The sequence below is a fragment of the Myotis davidii genome, unplaced genomic scaffold (assembly GCF_000327345.1).
Source record: "Myotis davidii unplaced genomic scaffold, ASM32734v1 scaffold1960, whole genome shotgun sequence".
Taxonomy (NCBI): Eukaryota; Metazoa; Chordata; class Mammalia; order Chiroptera; family Vespertilionidae; genus Myotis; species Myotis davidii.
Window position 1 is genome coordinate 354946 of NW_006292441.1, and position 24352 is coordinate 379297.

General features: G+C 48.3%; 1 protein-coding gene across 1 annotated transcript in view; it reads right to left on the reverse strand.

Moving 5' to 3' along the window:
* The window catches only part of ITIH6 (inter-alpha-trypsin inhibitor heavy chain family member 6), a 27285-nt gene continuing 2933 nt past the window's right edge, over window positions 1–24352 (reverse strand). Inside the window, exons 3-13 of the mRNA XM_006765917.1 lie at window positions 21161–21271; window positions 20101–20348; window positions 17856–18025; window positions 13143–13259; window positions 9051–9222; window positions 6270–8336; window positions 4234–4326; window positions 2914–2949; window positions 2619–2732; window positions 1106–1483; window positions 1–200 (exon numbers count right to left, since the gene is read on the reverse strand). Of these exons, the coding sequence (XP_006765980.1) occupies window positions 1–200; window positions 1106–1483; window positions 2619–2732; window positions 2914–2949; window positions 4234–4326; window positions 6270–8336; window positions 9051–9222; window positions 13143–13259; window positions 17856–18025; window positions 20101–20348; window positions 21161–21271 (3706 nt within the window). The remainder of the gene's footprint in view (window positions 201–1105; window positions 1484–2618; window positions 2733–2913; window positions 2950–4233; window positions 4327–6269; window positions 8337–9050; window positions 9223–13142; window positions 13260–17855; window positions 18026–20100; window positions 20349–21160; window positions 21272–24352) is intronic.

Consider the following 24352-nt stretch of genomic DNA (forward strand, 5'->3'; position numbering starts at 1 on the left):
TCAGGTCTCCTGGTGCTGGGGTTCAGGGGCCATCACAGGACATAGGCAAGGTAGGGGCGGCCCAGCAGCTGACAGCAGCCTTGGTGAGTCCTTTAGCAGCTTCTTGCCTAGAACCACAGGCACATCTGGGCCTTGGTGCCTCCGCAGGAATGGCCCCGTAGACCCTGCCACCAGTTGGATGTCTGCGTGCTGGAACTGCCCTGAGGGAGGAAGGTGCAGAACCAGTCAGGACACTGGCCTGAGTCCCCACTGAGAACTCTGAAAAGATCCTAATGCAGGAAATCTAAAGGAAAAGAGGGAGGGATGAGAGGAAGCAAAGGCCTGGAGGAGGGAAGAGGCTGGACGTTGTGGGAAATGAGCAGCCAAATGGGACAGGAGTGTATTATGGAAGGAGTGTATCAAGGCAGCAGAAGAGGAATAGTCAGGTGTGGAGGCAGAGAAGGCAGATTGGAGGGAAGGATAGGAGAGGAGTGGGGAGGCCCAGAAGAAGTAAGAATATATGTCCAACCCAGCATCACTGCCCAAACTCTTTGGTGTGGGCCTCTGCTCAGGTTCTGCCAATGTCTTCTGACCTACAGTCTGACTTCCTGCAGTCCCCCTTCACAGAAATCCCAGAAGGATCTTTGTTACACTCATATCTGACTGTATCTTTCTCCTGCTTATAACTTTTTATAGTTCCCCACTGTCTTCAGGATAAATCCAAACTCCTCATCCGGGCATTCTGCTCTGACCACTCAGGCTCCATTTCTTCTAACCTCCATTCTTTTCCTCTACCACTTTTGGTCAGCCTTTTGGACTATGGGTCTCTCTCCTCCAGGGGATTTTTCTTTGGCTCTAAGGCTGGGCAAGGTGCTCCACTCTGGGTTCCTCCATTGCCTTGGTCTGCTTTATATCAGTACTAATAGGTCCTGAGATCACTATCCAGGTCTGGGTCTGTATTCTCCCCAGGCCAGGAGCTCCCCAAGGGTAGACCTTGGCTCTGTTTTTCTTTGTAGTTGAGGGGCGGGTAGGGCAGGGTCCTGGGTGCTCACTGGCCTTTCACCTTGGCAGAGTCTCTCTTGGGACTGGTGCTCCCTGGCCCTTCTCAGCCTCAGCATACACTTACCCAGTAGGCCACGGGCCAAGGTGCTAAGGCCTGAGCCATTGACCACATAGAACCCCAGATGGGGTAGTTGCAGGCTGCTGGGGTGCCTGTAGCGGTGCCGGAGGATTAGGAACTCGAGGTGGCGCCCAAGGCGGAGGGTGAGGCGGGCTGCAGCAGCCACGTGGAGCTCCAGCTGGGACCTCCTCAGCAGGGCAGGCTGGTCCCAGGACAGAAGCAAGGTACCCTCGCCTTGCACAGATATGGAATTGCGAGTGATGTTGATAGTGTAGGCCCGGGGTTTGTCTGTGGTGACTGTGATGATCTGAAAGTAGGTACGGATCTGGTCCCTGTGGCCTGGCCTTGGTGGTGCCCCAAGCAGCTGTCCATGCACATGCAGCCCTGGAGAGAGAAGAGTCCGTGCCTGGAGCGTGGTCTTTCACATAGTCATTTATTTGGTCACCCACAGCTCAGACAGGGCCCAGGGCCCTGATTTGTGGTTAGAGAGCTAGCTCCTGGGGAAAGTGCTTCTACCACAGCCCTTCCAGCTGCTCCTTCCTGTACAATGCATGGGCATAATTGTAGCTTGTACATGTTCACCCCAGTGGGGCTGTTTGCGCGCATGTGTTTGCTTCTGAGTGTGTAAATTTATGTCTGATTATGTTTACATGGGTATCTCTGGACCTACCAGTACATCTGTACATATTTGCGGAAGGTGTTATGTTAGATTGTCTATTTTTTAAATATATTTTATTGATTTTTTACAGAGAGGAAGGGAGAGAGATAGAGAGTTAGAAACATCGATGAGAGAGAAACATCGATCAGCTGCCTCCTGCACATCTCCTACTGGGGATGTGCCTGCAACCCAGGTACATGCCCTTGACCGGAATCGAACCTGGGACCTTTCGGTCCTCAGGCTAGCACTCTATCCACTGAGCTAAACCGGTCCGGCTATTTTTTTTTTTTGGTTGTGTGTTTATGTGTGTCTCTGGATATGTTAGTGCTATATGTCTTGGTGAATAGTTTGTTGTGTGTGTCTGGTTGTGTGTTGGTAGATACTGATGTGTATCTGGGTGTGTCATGGTGAGTATTTGTGTGCATTGGTGTGTTTTGTATGTCTAGAGTAGCAGAGTATGTGTGTCTGTGAGTGTTGAATTCCTGAGTATTGGGATGAATCTGGGGTATCAGTGCATGTATGTCTGAGTGTGCTGATGTTTGTGTCATTGTGTATATCTGAGCATGTATTGTATGTCAATGTGGATCTGGGTACATAGTTGTATGTTACTGTGTGTGGGTATGGAGGATGTCAAAATATGTGTCTGGGTTTATATTTGTGTGAGTTTACTGTGTGCCCTAATGTATGTATATACATATGTGTGAGTGTGTTGACGTTAGAGTACGTTTATGTGTGTTTTCATGTGTCTGGGTTTTACTTGTGCTGTGTGTTTGTGAGGATTAGTCCAAAGATGTCTGGGGGTGTTGACATGAGTATATCTGTCTATGGTGTTATATGGAGTGGAGTCCTTGGGGCTCTCACCTGCCTTTGGGTCATCTATGAGCTGTAGCAGGTCCCCTGGGCGCCCATCCAGTGTGAAGCATATTCTCTCTTCTGAGCGTGGGATGTGGACCACAAAGTGGGGGTCCCCATCCACTGCAAGGCAGGAGACAAAATTCTGAGATTATGGCCTTAGAAGTAATGGGTGGGAGGAGAGGACAAGGGAGAGGAGGGGAATGTAGGGGGCCATGCCTATATCCCAAGAGAAAGCCCAGCCCCATTTTTGGTGCACAAGCTGTCCTATACTCACACAGTACAGTGACAGTGGCTGGCTTACCTGAGGATGAGAAGGTGAAGATGCTTGGTAACATGCCTGCAAACGAAAGGAGGACTGTGTTGGTAAGAGACTGATCTATCAAATTTCTAGGAACTCTGGAACACTCTGGCCTCTCAGTCATCTCCTCCCAGATACGGGTCAAATTCCTGAGCTTACATTTAAGTCTTTTCTGGAATCTAGCCCCTGTCTAGCTCTTCGCTCTTCTCTTTATGCTCCAGCCCAACTGAACTATTCTTATGCGTGTCCTGTCTGCTCTTGCTAGTGACCCATTGCTTTTGTTTTCCTCTGCCTGGAATGTTTTCTTTTCCTTAGCTACCAAGGATCCATTTCTAGTTATCTTTCCAGGCCAACTCAAATGCTATTTTCTCTTACTCTCTGCCTGGTAGGTAGAATCCTAAGATGGCACCCAAGATTCCCCAGTTGACACACCCTGTGAAATCTCCAGGACTGTGATATGATGATATATCACTCCCATAAAAAGGTTATGTTATGTGGTTCAGTGACCTTAAAATAGGAAGATTATCCAGATGGGCCTAACCTAATCACATGAGCCCTTTAAATATGGGTCAGAGAAGTCAGAGAGATTTGAGGTATGAGAAAGATTTGACATGAGATTCTCCATGGCTGTATTTAAAGATGGAGGGGCCCATGTAGCTAGGAATACAGAAGAGCTCTAGGACACAAAAGTGGTCCAGGTGGCCTCTAGAAGCTGAGTGACTTCCAATCAACAGCCAGCAAGCAGACAGGGATCTCAGTCCTACAAACACAAGGAATTGAATTTTGCCAACAACCTGAATGCACTTGGTAGATGAGAACTTAATCTGATAGACACCTTTATTTCCATTTTTGAGACCCTAATCCAGTGATGGTGAACCTATGACATGCGTGTCAGAGGTGACACGTGAACTCATTTTTTGGTTGATTTTTCTTTGTTAAATGGCATTTAAATATATAAAATAAATATCAAAAATATAAATCTTTGTTTTACTATGGTTGCAAATATCAAAAAATTTCTATATGTGACACGGCACCAGAGTTAAGTTAGGGTTTTTCAAAATGCTGACACGCCGAGCTCAAAAGGTTCGCCATCACTGCCCTAAGCAGAGAATCCAACTAACCTGTGCCCAGACTTCTAACATAGAAAACTGTGAGATAATTAAAGGGTGTTGCTTGAAGTTACTAAGTTTGTGGTAATCTGTTAAGCAGCAATGGAAAACTAATGCATTGCCTCTCCTCTGGACTCGCACAATGCCTATGAGAATGCTAACTGAATGGAAATGAAAGCTTAGGGATCTTGGTCAAATGGAGTTCCTTGTTCACCTTTGGCTAGCCCTGCAGAGCTCCCCTGAGATTCCATGCTGCCTCCAGGTCCTCCCAGGATCTCTTCAGAATTGTCTTCCCAATGTGGATTTCCTGCCAAGTGCAAAAGAAATGGAATAAATCTTTCACACTCTTAAGGCAAAGATGCTCTGGACCTACCAAAGGCATACTTGCATTCTGATTAGGAGTGTCATCATTGGCTTTCCAATTTGACTGGCATATTGCCAAGACTAGGACCTTATGCTCTCCACAGCATCGTAGTCTTTCAAGCTCATTTATGCTCAAAATTCTTCCTCATAGCACTCATTCATTCATTCAGCCACTGTTTAGGCATCAGGGATATAGTGGTGAATGAGGTAGTCATGATTTTTGACATGATAAAGTTCATATTTTAATCAGGGAGACAGACATAAGTGAAATAATAATTATCAATGGTGATATCCTATATATAATAAAGAGCTAATATGCTAATTAGACCAAACAGCCGAACGACCATCCGGAAGGTCCCAGATGAAGCTGGGGCTGTGAGAGCCCACCAGGGCTGCGAGGCTGCAAGGGCCGGCCAAGGCTGTAAGGGGCTGTGAGGGCCCAGCCCCTTGCATGAGTTCTGTGCATTGGGCCTCTACTATACTATAACAAATAATAGAGTGATTGGGGGAGTTAACAGATACTTGCCATAGTGTGGGGTGGTGGGATGGGTGGAAAGGACATCTGAGTTGAGATCAAAGTCATGAGCTGGAGTGTGAGTAGCAACAGAAAAGATGAGGGTGGTAGGAAGGGGACAGGGCAAGACAGGTCAGAGAGATTATCAAGCAGAGGGAACAGCTTGAAAGAGGTCCCTGAGCGGAGGTGCAAGTGGGAGCAGGGGCCATTGGAGGGCCAGAGAGGAGACCAGTGGGGCTAGAGTTCAGAGAGTGAGTGGGATAAAGTGAGGTCAGAGAGGTATGGGGTAGAGAGAAGGTCATGAAGGCCATAAATAGGACTTTGGGCTTCATTCTAGGTGTGAAGGGAAAATCTTAGGGGGTTAACTAGGGAAGGGAAATGAAGTAATCTATGTGTTAAAAGATCTGTTTGGCTGCTGTGGGAGAATGGCTAAGAGTTTCTCTAAAGAGAGCAGGGAGGCCAGTAAGGAGGCTAGAACAGTTGCCTAGGTGAGACACAATGGTATTCTGTCCTACAGTAGTGATAGTCGGGGTAGTGAAAAGTGGGTGCATTGGCAAATATATTAGAAGTAACATTATCAGTAACTGAACATGGATGAGATGTTGGGAGGGGGTGGTGGTGAGGGAGAGGAGCATGTCAAAGATGTCATGCCCAAATTTGTGTCCCTGTGAATTACTGCACCCCCAAGTGATTCTAATCCTGCCCTATAAGGTCACCCAGGAAATGTCACTCCTCTCAAGAAAGCAGAATAGTGGAGTGGTGAAGCACGTTCAGTCTGGGACCAGATTATGTAAATTCAAATCTCTTACTCTCAGTGTGACATGGAGCAAGTTACTTCACCTCTCTGTACTAAGAATTTATTGTGAGGACTAAATGAGGGACTAAACTAGACAGTAGCTGCACCTAGAAAGAGCTCAAAATCTTAAGTGTTATTATTTCACAGTTTTGGGGAAATTTAAAGATAATTGTCATCATCTTCCCTAATTTTTATACCCCTTTCATTAAACAGTGCTGTTCACACAACACAAAAGAACTAATCAGACCTCCCTTGCCCAGTGATGCTCCCATTTATAACCCCACACCCTCCCCTACTTGGAAAGCATGAGCAGTTGTTTTCTCCAACAAAGCAAATGTCAAAGCCCCAGCTTGTTTCTGTTTAGCCTCCTCAGTTTTAACATCCCTTCTCTCCTAAGGCCTCATTCTGTGCTTATGTGCTGAGGCCCAGAGAAGCTAAGTAGCTGGTTCAAAGTTTCAAAATAAGCAAGCAGCTGTACTATCACTGGAATCTGCACAAGTCTTGCACACTCCTAATTCCTGGTGCTCTCCATTCAGACCTCCCTCTCATGACTTTCCCTCTTGCCCATGACACTCACCATTTTCGTCAGGAGTGAGGAAGGTATAGAAAGCTGGTGGGTTCAAGGACTCCACAAACTTGGACTCCACCATTGACTCAGACAGTAGCTCCAGTTCCTCAGGGAGAATGAGCAGGCTGACTGCCTCAGGGAGGGTGCTAGAAGGCAGCAAGACTGGCAGGTTTGGGGGGCTGCCTTCTGGCATAGGCTTGGAGCTGTTGGGTAGACCCATTGTTGGTACTCCTGACACAGATGGTCCCAGAATTTCCCCTGTGCTTTGGGGCCCTGACAGCAGGCCATGCTGACGCAAGAGCCTTCCAGGGGGCAGCAGAGAGGGCAGTGTGGGGTGAAAGGGAGTAGGGATGGGTTCTCCAAGGACAGGGGTTGTTGTGTTACTGCTGGGGCTTGTGGGATTTGAGATTGTACTTGGGACTGTGCTTAGGCTCTGAGGAGGTGGGGGCCTGGGTCTGACAGGTCTGGAGGGTAATGGGGTTTTGGGTTTATTGGGGATTGGTGTCCTAGGTTTAGAAAGCAATAAGCTTGGGGAAGTTTGATGCGGTGGGACACTAGGTTTAAGAGGTGATGGGACTTTAGGTGTCTTGGGTAAGAGGATCCCAGGTCTAGGGTATGACAGGTTGCTTAGGGTCTTGGGAACAGGAACCTTTGGTCTGGTGTGTGGTGGGTATTTGGGGATCTGAAGTGTGGAGACACCAGGCCTGGGCCGTGGCAGATTTTTGGGTGACTGTGATGTGAGTACCTTAGGCTGGGGGTGTGAGGTGGCATCCAGTTTAGGTTGTGATGGAGCACCAGGTTTGGAATGCAATGAAGTGACATGTTTCATAGTGCCAACTTTGGACTGGAATGGGGTTGCAGGATTCATAGGTGAAACTTGTGTCTCAGAAATTATGGGTAATAGGGTCCCAGGGTTCTGGTGAGGTGGAATGCTGGGCTTCATAAGCACAAACGCACCAGAATTTGAGGGCACAAGGGCAGCAGGTTTTGTCCTGAGAGTTGGCTGAGCCAAGGTGCCAGAATTGTGTTGTGCTGGAATTTTGGGCCTTGGGTGTGCTGGGGTGGATACGGAACTAAGGCTTTGACCCAGGGGCTCCAAATCCCTGGAACTGCCCATCTTCTTTGTAGAGGCAGTAGTTGAGGATAAGTAAAACTTTGAGTTCACGAGCCTTGATTTGGGAGAGATCTTGGGCACCAAGGTTGGCCGGGCTGTGCCTGCCCCTAGGCCATGCCTGCTGGTGGAAGAGGACATGATGGTTCCTGGCCCAGTTGTGGTGGAAGTCTGTCTTCTGGCCTTCTCACTGGCCTCCTTGGGCTGCACCATGACCAATGAAGTCAGAGGTGTGACAAAGTTGTATTCAAGGGACAGGTTGAGGACTTTGGCAGCCAACAAGTGGCGAGTGGTGGTGTCACGGGCTCGGAAGCGTGCCTCCAGCAGTTCTCCAATGGTGACATAGGCCCAGAGGCGGCGGATGAAGTGGGCTACATTGGGGGCTGGTTCACCTGGGCAACCAAAGGCCTTCTGGCTGCTGTTGGTGGCCACCTCACTGTGGCGGGCCACGAGAAGCTGACCTTTGGGGCCACGGGCTGCCAGGTGGATGCCCAGTTCCTGCTCACCTGGCTGCACCAGGCCTGCCACCACCAGCTCTGAGCCACCAAAGTAGTTGGGGAAAAGAGCCCAAGGGGAGGCCCCAACCAAGCCGCCCAGGTAGTCCAGACGCACATCTGCCAGCAGAGGCATGGAGATCTCCTCATAGAGGCCCTGCAGCTGTAGGGCTGCATCGGTGTCTTCGTATATGCGCCGGGCTGCCCCTCGATTCTCCAGGGACAGGCGACGTAGCAGTGGGAAGTCAGCATCATCCCCAAAGGCCAAGCTGAAAAGGGCCACTCTGTTGTCCAGTGCCTGACGGACATTGGAGAGGATCACACTGGGAGTTGTCACACCAGCGGTGGGCTCCCCGTCTGTCAGGAAGATGATGAGAGGGATCCTCCCCACACTGGAGCCCCTCCCAGGCTCCTGGTTGCTATGGTTCAGCACTGAAGCAGCTGCCAGCAGAGCTGTGTTGATGTCGGTCCCTAATTGGGGAGCAGACTGTGAGACCATCTTTTCTAGTTACTTCTACCCCTATTGCAGACACACTAGACACCGCACCAATTTCCTAGTCATATCACCTGATCTTTGCTCAAACTCTTTCTACTGTTTATCCTTCCCAAGTTCCCACCTCCGCACAGGCTTCCTGAGAGCGGACAGTGGGGCCCGCTTGTCCTTGGCTTTTCTCACTCCCTATCTCAGACTGTGCTTTGCCTGTTTCTAGGAGGGAACGTTTCATTCTCTAGTCAGATTGGCAGCTCCTCAAGGACAGTACCCCACACTTCCAGGGCAAGAAAGGGCCGAATTGACCGGAAGCGATGGTGGGTGGGAGACTTCAGTAATTGTTTGAGAAACAATTGATCAAAAGCCAGAATCAGGGCAGCAACTTACTCAAGGCTTGGAAATAAATATCTAGATTATTGATTAAAAAAAAAAAACCTCTTAGCAAGTTCTTCTATGTGCTTTAAAGAACAGGAAACTTAGATCCAAAGGGGGACTATGCCTTAAAACAAATGGCAAAATCAGCTGTGCTATTTCCACTAGGAAAAGAAACCCAGAGGCACTTATTTGTGTAAAATGTAATCATGATATTCCGGGCACTGTGAGAGGTGAGGTGGATGGGGGAATGAAGGGAGCATTTTAAGAATTTCCCACATCACCACAGCCTGTCCATTTGGGTGGGTAGGTCTAATACTTACAACCATCAGCTTCCATGTGGCCCAGGTAGTCCTTGGCACTGTGTACATTCTGGATGGTGGCCTGGATGGAGCCTCCAGCTTTCCAGACACTAACCGTGTCAGAAAAGGAGATGATGTTGAAGTAGTCATTGGCCCGCAGGTCACCAAGAATCACATTCATGGCCTTTTTAGTCTGTGGGATATGGACAAAGTGAAGGAGATGGACCAAGACTTGAGGTCTTGTTCAAGTTTGAAAGGCTCTTTGTGTATAGGGTACTAAGATCTAGGACTCTCTGATTCCAATATCCTGTGGGTATAGGATTCTCAGGTCAAAATGCTCTATAGGCTCTATGGCCCAAAGCCCAGAACGACACTATCCAATGGCAACTTCTAGCCATGTGGAGTCTTTAAAAATGTAAATGTAAGTTAGTTAAAACCAAAGAAAAATTTCATAATTCTGTTAGTTTTTTTTTTCACTTGCATAGCCATATTTCAAGTGGCCAGTGGTTACTGTACTGGAAACTTCAGAATTTTAAAATAATTCCATCATCAAGAAGGTTCTATTGGACAGTGGTGGTCTGGAAGGTTCAAGCTCTATGCTTCCAGAGACTTAGAATTCATGTGTTCTATGGACCCCATGACCCAGAATTCAATGATTCTGGGGCCCTAAAGTTTAAGAGCTTTGTGATTCCAGGTCTTTATAGCTGTCTTTCAATGACCTTGCATGCTTGGTTCTGTTTCATCTAATCTGTTCTTCTACCTCACCCTCTGTTTCTTCCAGTCTGGTCTTTTCACCAGCCCCCAGATAACCCAAATTCTATTTTGTCTCCACAACTGTTGCTCTTGTTGTGTCCTTTAGACAACAGACCTTCCCACTTCCCCTTTACTTATTCATATTTTCACTGTTCCTTCAGTTGCTCCTTCTCTGGTCAGCCCTTCTTTGAATGCTTATTCTGACCCATGCCATTCACACCCAGACATTCTTTTCCCAGGCTGTTTACTGACTGTTTTACGTGGAATATTTTCATTCTCCATCCAGATATTGAGCCCTCTGAGAACAAGGCTTAGAATACTTCTTCCTCTTGGCTCCCTTCTCATGACACTACTTAGCACAGGGGTAGGCCCATAGGAATTGGGAACTGTGTTTCTAACTGGCTCTGAAGTCTATAGGGGCTTCAGTAAATAGGGCATGTGGATTCTAGTATTAGGTACCATTTATAGGATACTTCTATGTTCAAGGAACTGTGAAAAATGCTTTAGGTGCATCAGCTCATTTAATCCTCACAGCAACACAATGAAGAAGATACTAATATTATCCTCATTTTACAGGTGATGACACTGAGGCTCAGTAAACAGGGCAAATAAGTTCAAGTCTATAGGAAGTTCAGTAAATAGGGTATGTGGGTTCTTATGATGCTGGACAGTGGCAGTGAGCCACAGTTCCCAGTCAGCAACACAATCATGAGGGTAAGCAACAGATACTCTACAGTATTTTTTTTGGATATTGTGGGTTGTGCTTTCACATCCCATCGTGTCACAAAAGGTCAGTCTATGTCATCTGTTTCTGGTGAGAAGAAGATGAGGAAGGCAATTACTCTTGAGATGAAACTCAAGATAATTGCCCAGTTGTAGGCTCATGTAATCCCTTTGTACACATTTAAGGCAGGCTATGATTTTTGGTAGGTTAGTTGTATTAAATGCATTTTGACATGATATTTTCAACTTATGATGTGTTTATTGGGTACATAACCCCATCATGGGTCAGGGAGCATCTGTACCTTGTAACAGAGTAGTCCCAGTTATTCCCTCCTGTCTCTTATAACATTGCTGTCATTAATTTCACTTATCAGTAGGCTATATTCACTGAATACATTATTGCTATTATTATTTTGAACAACCTGTTTTCTGTTAGATAAATTAATTAAAAAGCAAAATATTTTATGTTACCTTTATTTATTCCTTCTCTAACACTCTTCCTTTTTTAATATAGATCCAAGTGTCTGAGATATAATATTTTCCTTCTCTCTGAAGAATTTCTTTAAAATTTACCTGTTTGAGGCAGGTCTACTAGCAATAGTTCCCTCAACTTTTGCCTGGTTGATAAAGTATTTCTTTCACTTTGGATGGACAATGATGCTATACACAGAATTGTAGGCTAGGGTTGTTCCCTGCCCCCCCACCCCTTAACACTTTAAACCTTTTACTCCACTTTTTTTTTTTTTTTGCTTGCGTGGTTTCTCAAGAGAAATCTGATGTAATTCTTATCCTTGTTCCTCCATAAGTAAAGTGTTATTTCCTATGAGCTTTTTAAAGGATTTTCTTTTTGTCTTTGATTTTCTGAAGTTTGAATAGGATGTGCCTATCTGTGGATTATTTGGTATTTCCTGTTTAGAGTTCTTTGACCTTCCTGGACCTATGATTTGATGGTTGGCATTTATTTTGGAAAATTTATATCTATTCATGCCTTCAACTATTTCTTCTGTTACTGTCTCTCTTTCTTCTCCTTCTGTTATTCTCATTACAACATATGTTACACTTTTGTAATTGGATGCAGTTACTGGATATTCTGTAGGATTTTTTTCATTTTATTCTTTGCTTTTCAGGTTGAGAAGTTTCTAGTAACATAGCTTCAAGCTCATCGATTCCATGTTCAGGCTCCTAATGAGCCCATCAAAGATATTCTTCATTCCTGTTACTATATTTTATATATCTAGCATTTCTTTTTAATTTTCTCAGTGTATCTATATTTGTTTACATTACCCATTTGTTCTTGCATGTTGTCCACTTTCTCCATTAGAGCCCTTAGCATATTGGTTAGTTATTTAAAATTCTCACTCTGATCATTCCAACACACCAGTCTGGTTCTGATGTTGATTTATCTCTTCAGACTGTGTATTTTCTTTTATCATGTCTTCTAAATTTTTGCTGAAAGCCAGAGATGATGTATCAGGTAAAAGGTGCTGAGGTAAATAGGACTTTAATATCAGGTTTTCTGTTTACCTGGCTAGAGGTGAAATTGTGTTTGCCACTTGCTGCAATTGCAGGTGTCAGAGGCTAATATTTCTTTTAGGGTCCTTGTTTTTATCTCCTCTGTTTGTCTTGTGTATCCCTAGAGATCCTTTCATAAATTGTGTGTAGGCTTCCAGTTCTTTCAGCTGACACCTCCAATTGCTCTACAAAAGAGATGTTGATATAGTGGCAATGTGTTGGGAGAGGGGAAGCATTTCATAGTTCTATCATTATGACTCACTCTTCTAGGGCAACTGTGCCCCTGGTATATGACCGTCACAAGTTCTCCTCAGCTTAGGAGAAATAGGAAGGCTAGAAAGGTTTGGAGTTAGCTACATCCTTTCCTCTATAAAGAAGGCTAAAGGGAGACAATTTTCAATATCTATCTACCCCAAGTTTGGCTACACTTTGGTAAAACAAAAGCCATAGGTCCCATGGACTCTGTGGTTCAGTACTTCAAGGTATAAAGGCTATACTGTCCCAGAACACTTGAACCTTATAACTCTAGACACCCAGAGTACCATAGCTACAAATACTGCTTCCAGAACATTAAGGATTCAGCTCTAAAGTCAAAATCTTTTTGGCTGACGGCTCTGTTTCAAGGGTGTTTGAGAGAAGGGATACAAGATTTAAGTCTAGATGGAACAGGGCTCCATGGTTTCTATGCACTACAATGCTAGCACACTGCATTTTCCTGGCTTTGAGGTAAAAAATAGCAATTTAAAAGCCTGTGGCCTTGGAAATGTTCAGAGTCTAAAATGTCTAAGGTTTTATTTATGTTTTGACTCACGTGTTTGATACCAGAGCACTCGAGCTCAGAGACTCTGCAATTCTGGGACCTTCTGAGCCCAGGAGTTTTGTGGTGCAGGGTCTCATGGGTTCAGGCCCCATAGTCCAATGTTTCAGTGTTCCTCATATTCTGTGGCTGCAGGTCTACCGGGCTCCTGGTATGTAAGGTACCAGGACCCTAAAGTGGGGCCAGGCCTGTAAGATCAAGGCTGATGGGATGAGAGTCTCTGGCCCCAGCGACCCAGTGCTGCAGCTCTGCCTGCTTGCGGAGAATTAACAAGAAGAGGTCTGAGAGGTCACCAGGCTGCTCATTACCTGCTTCATCTTGGTACCAAACATGGAGCCGCTCACATCAATAACGAACACCACATTTTTCTCAACGGGTGGAAGGCCTCTGGGGGCAAAGTAGTGAACAAAATAGCCATCGTAAATCTGGACAGAGGAATGAAAGCACAAGAACAGTGAAAGCTGGTGTAAATCAGGTCCCCCCTTAGTCTCCTACACACCAGCCCCTTCCCGGCCTAGGCCTTATCGCTGTTTCCAGTTAAAGAGGCACGTGTGACTGTTTCTTCCACGTCCCTCTCCTCCACCAGAACCGTGCCTCTTCTGTTCAGACTGTCAGCCTAGGACCTGCCCCAGAGCCGTGGAGACTGGCTTGGGGCCCAGGGCTCCAAGGAGCAGGATCTCTGTAAAATGTGAGTTCCTGTCCATGAGAGCTGGGCTTGCACAGTCTTGAGGGCCCCTGGGGACCTTTTGCCTGGGCTCCAGGAACTGTAACTATTGTTTTAACCTCCCTCTATAGAGCGAGCCTGGGGCCCAGCTCCATGGCTGCCAGGGGCTGGGAGTGTGCAGGGCCTCCCTCTCCTCCTTCCACCTCCTTTCTGCTGTTGCTGGGCAGAGCAGGGAGGGGAGGAGGGAGCAGAGGCTGAGTGAGCTGTTTGTTCAGAGGGGATTGGTTAGACCAGGTGCAGAGGCCTGAGGCTGTGGGGGCTGTGATTGGCTGCCGCCCCCTCCCCCTACTCCAAATCTCCCTGTGCAGAGCCTGGGGGCTGGGACAGCTGAGGGAAGGAGAGGGGGGAGCTGGGAGGGCCCCTGACCAGTGTCAGCTCAGCTTAGAGAAGTATGGGCTTGCTGAGGGTCTGAGCTGCCCAGCAGCCTGAAGCTGGCTGTGCCCTGGGATGTACAGCTACTTCTCCTCGCTGCCATGCAGGCGCCCTCTGATCACAAGGCTGGGGACACGACGTCCTCCTCTCTCAGGGGATCTCAGAAGACATGGGAGGACATCTTGGCCTGCCCGCCACCCCAGCCTTGGAGTTAACTCCCAAGTACACATGCAGGCTCTGTGTCCACTTTTCCCGGCACCATACAGCAGGCCCCAGAGGCCTGGGTCCACCCCCCGCAACTGCCCAAGCCAAGAGCAGAGGCCAGCAGCCCTCCTCTGTTCCTCCCCTACCTGGCTAAGCGAGGGCTTCTGGAGAAATCACACACCCATCCCTCCATGGTCCCAGCTCACAACTGGCCCCACACCTCACATCCTATAAGCCAGAGGCACAACGCAGGTCACCAACCTCTCACTCACCTCAGCTGGCATGCCATCCACTCTCTGGACATGTCTCCCTCCCTTCCTCATGAAGGAAGTTCAGGACACCAGGCCATGTCCCTTGGACTGCCCATCCTACCCTTGCTTAGGGTCCACATCCCCGTATACCCCTTCCCTCTACTGAAAGTCAAAAGAGTCCCACCCTGGACCCATGGACTCCCAGCCTCTAGCACCTGCTCCACCGGTCAGGCCCCTGCACTCCAACCCAACCCACCTACCCTACAAGGTCTTCTTTAGAATAAAAATTTTTATGTGTTTCCGTCCACTAAGACAAACCCCATTGATCCCAATCCCCACCCAACTGCCAGCCAGCTTCTCCCCACCCTGTAGCATGCCATGGAAATGATATGGACACTCATAAGGGTCTTCTCATCTCCATCCCACTCCTCCACCGACCACAGACTGGGTCTCACCTCCACCACGCAATGACGTTTCCTCACTAAAGGCAACAATGACCAGCTGGTTTCTAAGCTCGGGGAGTATATTTCAGTTTCCATCCAACTGCACCTCCCTGATGAGTTTCACAATGGATTATTCACTCTGATTTCTTCAAAACCTTTCACCCTGGGACCTGAGATGGTGACCTCGCCTTATCTCCCACCATCTCTGGTATGTGTGCTTCAGTCCCTTTCCTGGGCGGCCTTGTCTCTCCTGTCTCTTAAGCAGCGCTTCCCAATATTTCTGAACCATGGCATGCCAGAAAATGATTATGTTTGTGCAGCACAATGGAGGGAAGTGGTGGGAATTTACAGCTCTGAGCAGACTGTTGGCAGCTGGTGGGGCCGGACACCGGGAGGGTTGAGATCAATAGCCCCTTGCATGGGAATCTCAGCCTTAGCAACAGCCATCCCGGATCTGCCTTGGGGCTCTGCACGTTCTCCTGGGTCATCTGGCTACCCTCTCGGTTTCAGCTGCCCAGGCTCCACTGATGACTTCACGTGTCTTGCTCCAGTCCAATGTTTCCCACTCTTCCCCCTCCACAGCTGCACACCCACTCACTATTGGACCTGGTCCCTTCGATGTCTGAAGATGCCTCCACTGGATTCTGCACAAACAGTAAATTCATTTTCTGCCTCCATCCTACCCCTGAGCACCTTTGTCATTGAAGGCCTCGTCATCCACATGGCCACTCCAGACACAGACCCAAGGGTCGCTCCTCAATCCTGTGTGCCCCTCCTTCCTGCACTCAACCAGCCACAAGCTCCTCCTGGTTTCCTCTGCTGGATATCTCAGGTCCAGCCCTCCTCTCCATCCCAAACTCACACGGCCCAAGCTCAGGAGTTTCTGTCATGTTTCCCTGCTTCTACTGTGGCCCCTTGCAACCATATATCTTTGCAGCTCCTGCTTGATCTGGCCTTTCTAACCAAAACGTCCTAATGTCATTCCCTCTTGGCTCCCTCATCACCTCAAGACAAAGGGCATGCTCCTTTCCTGCCCCTGCGGCCTTTGAACCTTCCGTCTCACCTTTTGCCATTTCTTGTGCCTGAAATCTATGCTCCGGGAACCCCAACCCACCTGAAGTTCCCTATGCACCCATGGATAGTTTTAGTCTTCCTTGTTTGTATCATGCAAAGTCTGCCTCCCAACTTGGTGCACTTCTTTAAATTCTTAAAGACCAAAGTTAAAAAAAAGTCCCACGTTAGTCTGTACTTCCTCCAGAGAGCCACCTTCTCTTATCTCGATGGCTTCCATCATAACTTGTCATTGAGAGAGCACTTCTAATCTTTTATCAGTATTGGCTCTCCGTGTTTCACCCAGAGACAGTGAATAGGATCTGTATGTGATTCACCTCAGGTTTCCAACATCAGCCAGCAGTGGGCATGACACATATTACCTTCCCAGGGTGTCCTGACTGAATGACTAAAAGGGGAGTGGCCTTTGAAATTGGGCATACTTGAGTGGGAAAGGGAGGTGAATTGAGTGTTCTTGGTGAGGGGATGCAGGAGTCAGGATACACAGTGGGTGGGAGTGTGGGCCATCTTATCGAATGGCCAGTCCCACCTATTCTACCTGCATTTCTACTCCAGACAATGGTGAGAAAGGTATAGAATGAAGAAGCAGATACATACCTTTCCCCACACACCATGGAACAGCAGGTCAAGGCCCCTGCTGCCACCTACTGGCAGGATACCCTCAGCTCCCATTCTGAGAGGGCAAATGACTGTTATTCCCCCTACACAGCAGGCTGGCTGTGCCACACCCCTGTGCCCCTGCACACACTGTCTCTCCTGTCTCTGCATGGAATTGCCATCACCCTACCTGCCCAGGTGGAGGCGGACTCTATTCGTTTTTGCCATGCTAATTTAAGGACAACCCCTTTAGGAAGGCTTTCTTAAAACCCTCCTCAAAGGCATCTGCACATCACCCATTCCAGCTTTATACACACTAGGACGTGTGATGAATGTTAAGGCTCCATGTATGTGTCCCCTTCCAGACCAGGACATTCTGGAGGGAGAGTAGGTTCTGTGTCCAAGGCGTCTCTGAGTTCTCAGAGTCAGTGGGGACAGCACTGGGCTAGAGTAGCTCTGCTTGGTGGAGTTGTGCCCAGCTATGAATTAATGAATAACTGAGTGCATGAGGAGAGGTGTAACCAACGGATTATATTAGTCTGAGGAAGAGAGAGGAAGTGTGAGTGGGTGTGTTCATCAGGGAGGTGGTGTTTCAGCAAGGCCTTTAAGGACAAGGAGGACACTGGCCAGTAGGGAGAGGCGGGAGGAGATATGCCCAGGGCAGCAGAGAGTAGGAGCAAATGCTCACACACAGATGAAAGGCAGGTCCAGGTGCTTTGGGGAGAGAGGTGTGTGGTGTGGTGGGGAGGCCACTGGAGGGTCAGTGTGCACTGGAGGCAGTGAGCAGTGTGGTAGGATAGGCAGGGGGGACCAGACATCTGAGGCTGCTGTGCCATCATTCTCACAAAGCCAGGGTCTTGGGTCAGGGCTCTACCCGTCCAGTAGTGCAGGGGACCTCTGCTTATTCTTAGGATTGTGGGAGCTCAGGATTGAAGAGAGCCCTGCTTAGGAAGATGGCTCTGATGAAGCAAAAGGAATTCTTAAAACTTGGAGATGGCAAGAAGTCCAAGAGAACATGGGAGCATCAGAGCTGCAGAGCGTGTGAGAGCCCTTGAGTGTGAGAGACCTATGCCTGGCCAATAGCTCACTCTCCAAAAAACGGGTGAAGACTGGGCTATGGCTGGATCCTTTCAGAAAGGGATGCATTTGGAGCTGGATTCAATTTGCACAGTTCCATGTCCCCGTGCTCTCGGGGAGCACATGTGCCTCCCCAGTTGCGCAATCTCGTGTCCCCACACATCTTCTCGCCCTGTTTCGCTAGTCCGCACTGATCCCTGGGGAAAAGGAAATGAGCCAGGCTGTTGCCCCGACCTGTGTGACTCCAGAGCTCATGCTCGCTCTACCCCCCTGGCCCCTCACCTGCACGTCGCCAATGATGTCCTCCATGACAACATCATACTGGACCACAAAGTCGGCCATGATGCCTGAGCTGGAGAAGGCAGCCTGGTCCTTCAGTGTTGGGCAGAAGGTGACTCGCACACAGGTCTCTCCCTTCTCAATTCTTGTGGATGGGGGCGGGCCAGCCTCACCTGTAGGGGTGGGGAGGGGTGGGTGGGATGGCATGGAGGGCTGCCTAGCAGGAAGCCAAGCAAGGGGACAGCAAAAGGAACAATACCTGGGGAGGGTGAAGAGTAAGCCTGCGCCACCTACTGCTCCCCCTGCCTGCAATGCCATTCCACCTGCCCAAATGCCACACTCCTTCCTCTGCAAATCCTAGCACCAGCTCTGCCTGCACTGCCTCTGCCAGCAAGCCTACCCAGCCTGGCAGACCCAGCCCTCCCCTCAGCTCCCAGGCTCTGGGAGGCTGACCCTCATGCACACCTTGGCCCTCCATCCTGAGGCCTAGTGGCATGTCCCCAGGTAGACCAGCAGCCTGGCTCTCCTGCCAGAGGCCGTGTGTTGTGTGTCGTGGACAGAGACAGACGCACAGACAGGGCCGGGGTTTCCTCCTGTGCCCCTTGCTGCTGTGGGAAACTGCAGTCCATCAGGGTTCTCCTCTGGGATAGAATTTCATGTGTTTTCTCCCCCTCTGCCTTCTGCCTCTCAGAATCACGTGTGTGAATAGGCCGTTCGCGCCTCATGGAAACACAGAGGACTTTCTGGTCCCGGATGTTTGCTGAGCTGGCCATAAGATCAACTCCTCTGGAATTTCAGTCCAAGACAAATGTCCTTTTAGACATGTCTCTGTGCCTCTTTTTTCCAGAAAATGACAAGTTGGGAATTCTGCCACCCGCTCCCCCTTTCTGCTACAGCTGTCAGGAAGTTTAGGGGCAAACTGAGGCCCTATACTCTCTGAGGCCCCCCGCTTACATACATTCCCCTGGCTTCCTTCCTTTCAGAGGTTTGTTCTGTTTTTATCCCCACAGGACTGGCTCTACCCTCTGTTTTAACCTTTAAGGAGCAGGGGGAGGGAGCTGCCATTTTTAGCCTAGGGTGTAAGAGGGCAGGCTCCAAGGGCTCAGAGGCTGCCTGTGGGGCCTTGGAAACTCCTTCCCGCTCTCTCAGCCTCAGTCTCCCCAGGATTAGAGCTCCTATTTCACAGGCATTGTTTGTGGCGATTAAAAGAGACTTTATGTAAAGCATGTGAAGCCATGCTTGCATCTCAGTAATTGCTCAATAATTCTAAGGATTGCAGTTTTCCTCAAACCTTCCTCTGCAGCAGGGATTTGCAGGGAGGAGTCTTATCACACTCTCCTGGGCCCCAGGTGGCATCTCCTGATTGTGCAGATGGAGAAGGGAAGCAGAGCATGTGAGGGATTTGCCTGCGCCCCCACCCTAGGGGAAGGTCAAAGCTGGGATTGGAGCCCATGTCTGTGTGTCCGTCTCTCCTTCCGTGTACCACACTGTCACTCTGGGTTATCAGGGTCAGACCAGGCAGGAGCTCCAAGCTAAAGAGCTTGGTGAGGGTGGCCACAGGCCATGGTGATTCCTCTGTGCCTGTCCACTCATCTCTCAGAGGAGGTGGGTGGGCCAGGTCAGTGGTTCTCTGACCTGGCCAGACTCCAAGTTCACCTGCCACCTGGTCAGAAACAGGTTCTTGGGCCCCTCCCCAACCTACTGAATCGGACTCCAGAGGGTGGGGTCCGGGAATCTGTACCCCTAACATGGGGGTTCTGATGTCGCCAGTCTGGCCTTCACACACCTCTAGATGAACTTACAGCAAGGCTGGCAGCCAGGACATCTCTGGCCCATGGCGCCTGAGACCACATCCTCAAGGGCAGCCTGCAGTGTATGCTCTCCGCCCACTGCCCTTCCATTCCCAGCCGTGATTCCACAGCAAAGCAAGATTTGGCTTCCACAACCCTCAGCATTGTTAACACATGATTTCATTGAGCCCACCCAGCAACCCCTCCCCTAATCTTTATTTGTTTCATGAGGAAAATCACAACCCTGGGAAGTGGTTGGACTTGCTGTTTCACATAGCTTGCAAGGATCAGGCCAAGTTTTTAACCCCCAAATCTTTAACTCCTGACATGTTTTCTTCTCATTTTTTCAATGTGAGCGCAGAGCAGAAGAGGTACTAGAAGGAAGCCCAGGGAGAAGGGGAAGGTTCCCATTCAGGGAAGGCCAGTCTCATTGCTGACCCGTAGTTCTGCCCACATACTTGTGTGGGCTTTGGTGCGCAGGCGGCTGGTCCTCAGAGGTGGTACGTGAACATAGCCAATGCCCGTTCTTTCTGACACTGTGACCTCTATACTTAGCCTTGTCACCAATTGGCCAGGCCTCAGGCTCACCACCAGCTGGTACTGGCCCTGGTGCCGCTGCAGCAGTTCCTCATAGGCCAGGGAAAAAGTCACCTCTGTGCCTGCTGCCAGACTGGTGGAGATGCGGAACTTTTCTGATTCCCGGTCCCTGGGCATGAAAGGGAGGAGGGTGGGAAGGGGATGGGATGTCACGAGGGGGAGGGGAGCTATTAGATGACCTAGTTCTGCCCATCCCCGCCCGGCCCCAGCAGACCTGACAAGGCTTCTAGTTTTACTAAGTCTCTTGCCCACAGTTAGTCATCCACTCATTAATCTGTCTCTTTCCTTCATTCACCCTACTCAATATTCTTCCTGAGAAATTCTATCAGAGGAATTCTATCATAAGGAAACTCTGCAAGTGAAAATCTGAATCTAGGATAGAACAATAGGGACTAATGATTTGTTTTACAAAAAGCGTTTTCAATTAACACAGGATGCCTCTTCCCCTTCCCACAGCCCCTCACAACCACCCCTCTCCCATGCTTTAGGCTCAGCTTGTGTCAATTTGCAGTGGTCAAACGTAATATTTACGTGCTTGATGAAATTCTTTTGGAAGCTGGGAGGAAACATTGAAGGAACACAATACATTTCTGCCAGCAGAATGGAACTCAGTTAGGAAACAGGATTTGCTTTAGAAAAATCTCACTTGAACACAACCCTACCGGAAGGTGCCAATTCTTAAACAAGCTACATCCTGCTGGCAGGAGGAAAGTGGAAATGGAGAAGTAAACTCCCATTTATTGAGCACCTACTCTTTTACAGGCCAAATGAACTCACGCTATCTTCATGTAATCCCATGAAGTAGAGATCATTGGCCCCACTTTACCAAAGTAGAGACTGATACCCAGAGAGAACACATGTAAGCCCCGGGTCATACAGCTAAGATATACTTGCCATGCTTCAGATCGGATGGAGCCTTACCTGATGCCTACATGAGCAGCTGTCTTTCCCTGCTGATGGGCTTCCTCATAGATTTTCTTTGCCTGATGCTTTTCTTTGATTTCTGCAATGTAGACTTTATTGTTGATGGTCCTGAAGGAACAGGAAAGAGGAAGGCCAGAAAGTGACAGAGAAATAAAAATAGATGGTCAGAGACAGAGAGAGAAAGGGACACATAAAGAAGAGGAAGGAGAAGAATGGAGGATGGGGAGAGAGAAAAAGGGCAGAAGAGTACCATAAAGCCAGAGTGAGAGCAAGAACAAGAGAAAAGAGAAGTGAGGGAGATAAAAACAGGTGAAGCAGTTATCATTATCTCTACTTGTCATATGGGGAAATAGAAACAGTTGGCATATGATGGACCTAATGTTAGGACTTTATGTTTCCCAAAGTGTTGAATGAATTCCATGTTTTGGCATGTAAAATAATTGTAGGTGGGACAGAACTGAACATTTTTATTATAGTTGATATGTTTTTACTGTAATGTGTATTGAACATATAAATAGCATGTTGAACCCATGAGCTCATAGATATCGTTGCTTAGAATAAAAAGCATATCTATTTAAAGAAAATATAGTAAGTAAATAATATGGTAGGTGGTACAGGTGGTAAAAATTGTGAAAGCAGAATGCAAATTGCTGCAAAGGCATCTGGCTCAGAGACTGATCGGATACTAATGGAATTGTTCACCCCTGTTTTTCCCCTCGCTCTAAGAAGGTAATAAAGTGTAAAGGACTTCAAAGAAGGGAGAGAGCACTTTTGCTCAAGTCTTCAAGAAAGGGTCCTGAGGATGTGGCCTTGGTGTTGGGCCTGAAAGACAGGGAAGATTTGGATAAATAATCCTCATTGGCATTGCCTTCTGAGTCTCCATTGCTGGCTCCTTCTCTTCCTCTTTTCCCTTCTTCTCCTTCCCCTCCCCTCCCCTCCCCTCCCCTTTTCCTTCTTCTCTCCTTCCCTCCTTTACTTTCTACAGTCACTCTCTAGGTGAGATACTCTAGCCCTGTGGCTTTAATTATCATTTATAGAGAGATTACTCCTAAATCTATGTTTCTCAAGTGTGTACCTGTCCCTTGAACTTCAGACCTCTGTATCTAATTGCTTACTTGGTATCTCCACTAGAATGTCCAATAGGCACCTAAAGCTTCACATATTCAAAACTGAGTTGCTGGTATCTCCTCCACCTCCCCATTCTGCTCCTGCCCTGGTTTTCCTTATCTCAGGAAGTAGTTGTTGAGCTGAAAATCTTAGAGTCATGCTTGCCTCCCTTCTTCCTCTCACACTCCACATATAATCCATCAGGGAATTTGGGCTCTATCTTTAGATACATTCACAATCCACTTCCCACCACTCCTACAATTGCTACCCTCGTCCAAACTACCAACATCTTTGCTCAGATAAACGCGATAGCTTCCTAACTGGCCCCCCTCTTTAAAGCATTGCCTCCTTATTATCTATTCTTTTCACACCAGTAAGAAATAGCTTGTTAAATCCCAAGTCAGTGCCCCCTTTTTTTGCTCAGAACTCTCTATGGCTCCCAACTCAACTGAGAGTAAAAACCAAAGTCCTCAACAGGGCTCCCAGTGCCCTATACAGTCTGGCTTACTGTCACTTCTTTAACCCCATCTCCTCCTACACTTCCCCCATTCATTGTACACCAGCCACACTGGCCACTTTGCTGTTTCTTGAATTTGTTCAGCACACTCGTGTCTCAGAGCCTTTGCAAATACTATTCCCTTTGTCTACAACACCCTTCCTCCAGATCTTTGCAAGTCTTATACCCTCATTTCTTTCAGGTCTTTGCTCAAATGTCATTTCCTCAGAGAGACATCTTTGGCCACTCTAAAGCAACACCTTCCCTCTCACATTCTATTTCCCTTGATCTACTTTCTATTTCTTTGTAGCACTTCTCATCCACAAAGTGACCTGTACTCCCTTGTTTATATTTTTCTTCTCTCTCTTCTCCACTGGACTATGGGCTTCTTGAGGGCAGGGCTTTCATCTGTCTTATTTGCTGCTGTATCCCAGTACCTAGAATATGGCTTGGCACACAGTAGGTACTCAACAATTATTTGTGGAATGGGCATTCCAGACAAACAGCACGAAAACACAGGGTGTTTCAGGGAACAGCAAGCTGTTAGTCAGATCTGGCTGGAGCAGAGGGGCAAGGAAAGGAGGTGTGGAGAGAAGTTTGGAGTGGTTGGGTGGGCCTAGAGAAAAAAGGGCTTTGAACACCAAACTCAATAAACTCATATGGCAGTGAAAACTTTTGCTATGGAGAATGAGAGTCATGGATAAATCTTGAAAAGTGAAGGGTTGGGTCAGAGGTGGCCTTTGAGGAGTGCTAGGTAGCTCAGTGTCCTAGAGAACACTACTGCGACGCTGTAAGAGGCAGGAGCAGCAGTCTCTATTTTATAATTGGAGAAACTGAGGCACAGGTATTGGGGTGGTGGTGTGGGGGATAAAGTTATATGACCAAAGCAGCAGCTTCTGGGAACACTTGAGGAGGATATGCAGACTGCAGAAGAGACCACTCAGGCGGGAAGTGTTTCTAGGCAGCTGAAACAGACTAGTGGTTGGGCTAGTGTGGGGGTGGGTCGAACTGGCACTGCCCCAAAGTCTCCTGGAGGGGGGGTGTGGGGGTGTAGGGTGGAGCTGGTCTGGCAGCAACACACTGGGGTCTCTGTGTGTGTCTGTTGCCTCCAGCCAGCATACTTTCCACAGAGTCTGCCCAAGAACATTTCCTCCAGCCTGCTTTGCTTAGTTTAAAATTTTTTTTCTCTTGGTGTTTTTTTTTTTTTTCCTATTGAAGCAAAAGTCCAAATTCTGTCTGAGTGCTTGGCCCTTGCATCATTTGGCCAAAAAACTTTCTGGTTAGCCCCCATACTCCATGCTTGTTTGCCTTTGGTCCCCCCTGGGTCCTCCACATGCAGTGATCATGGTCCCTTCTCTTACCCATAGGAAAATCCTGCTTCCAGGAAGCCCTCCGTGATTACCCCGTACCTCTCCTCTGAAGTCAATGCCAGGAGCACACCTCTCACCTCCTCCAACCAACCGGTCCTCTCTCCAGGGTAGTGCCATTTGCCCATGAAGACCAGGCGGTTCCTGATGACAACGCCCAGGCTCCAGGCCTGCTGTTGAGGCTCATAGACTGTTTACTGCATAAGCTCCCCCCTCCCC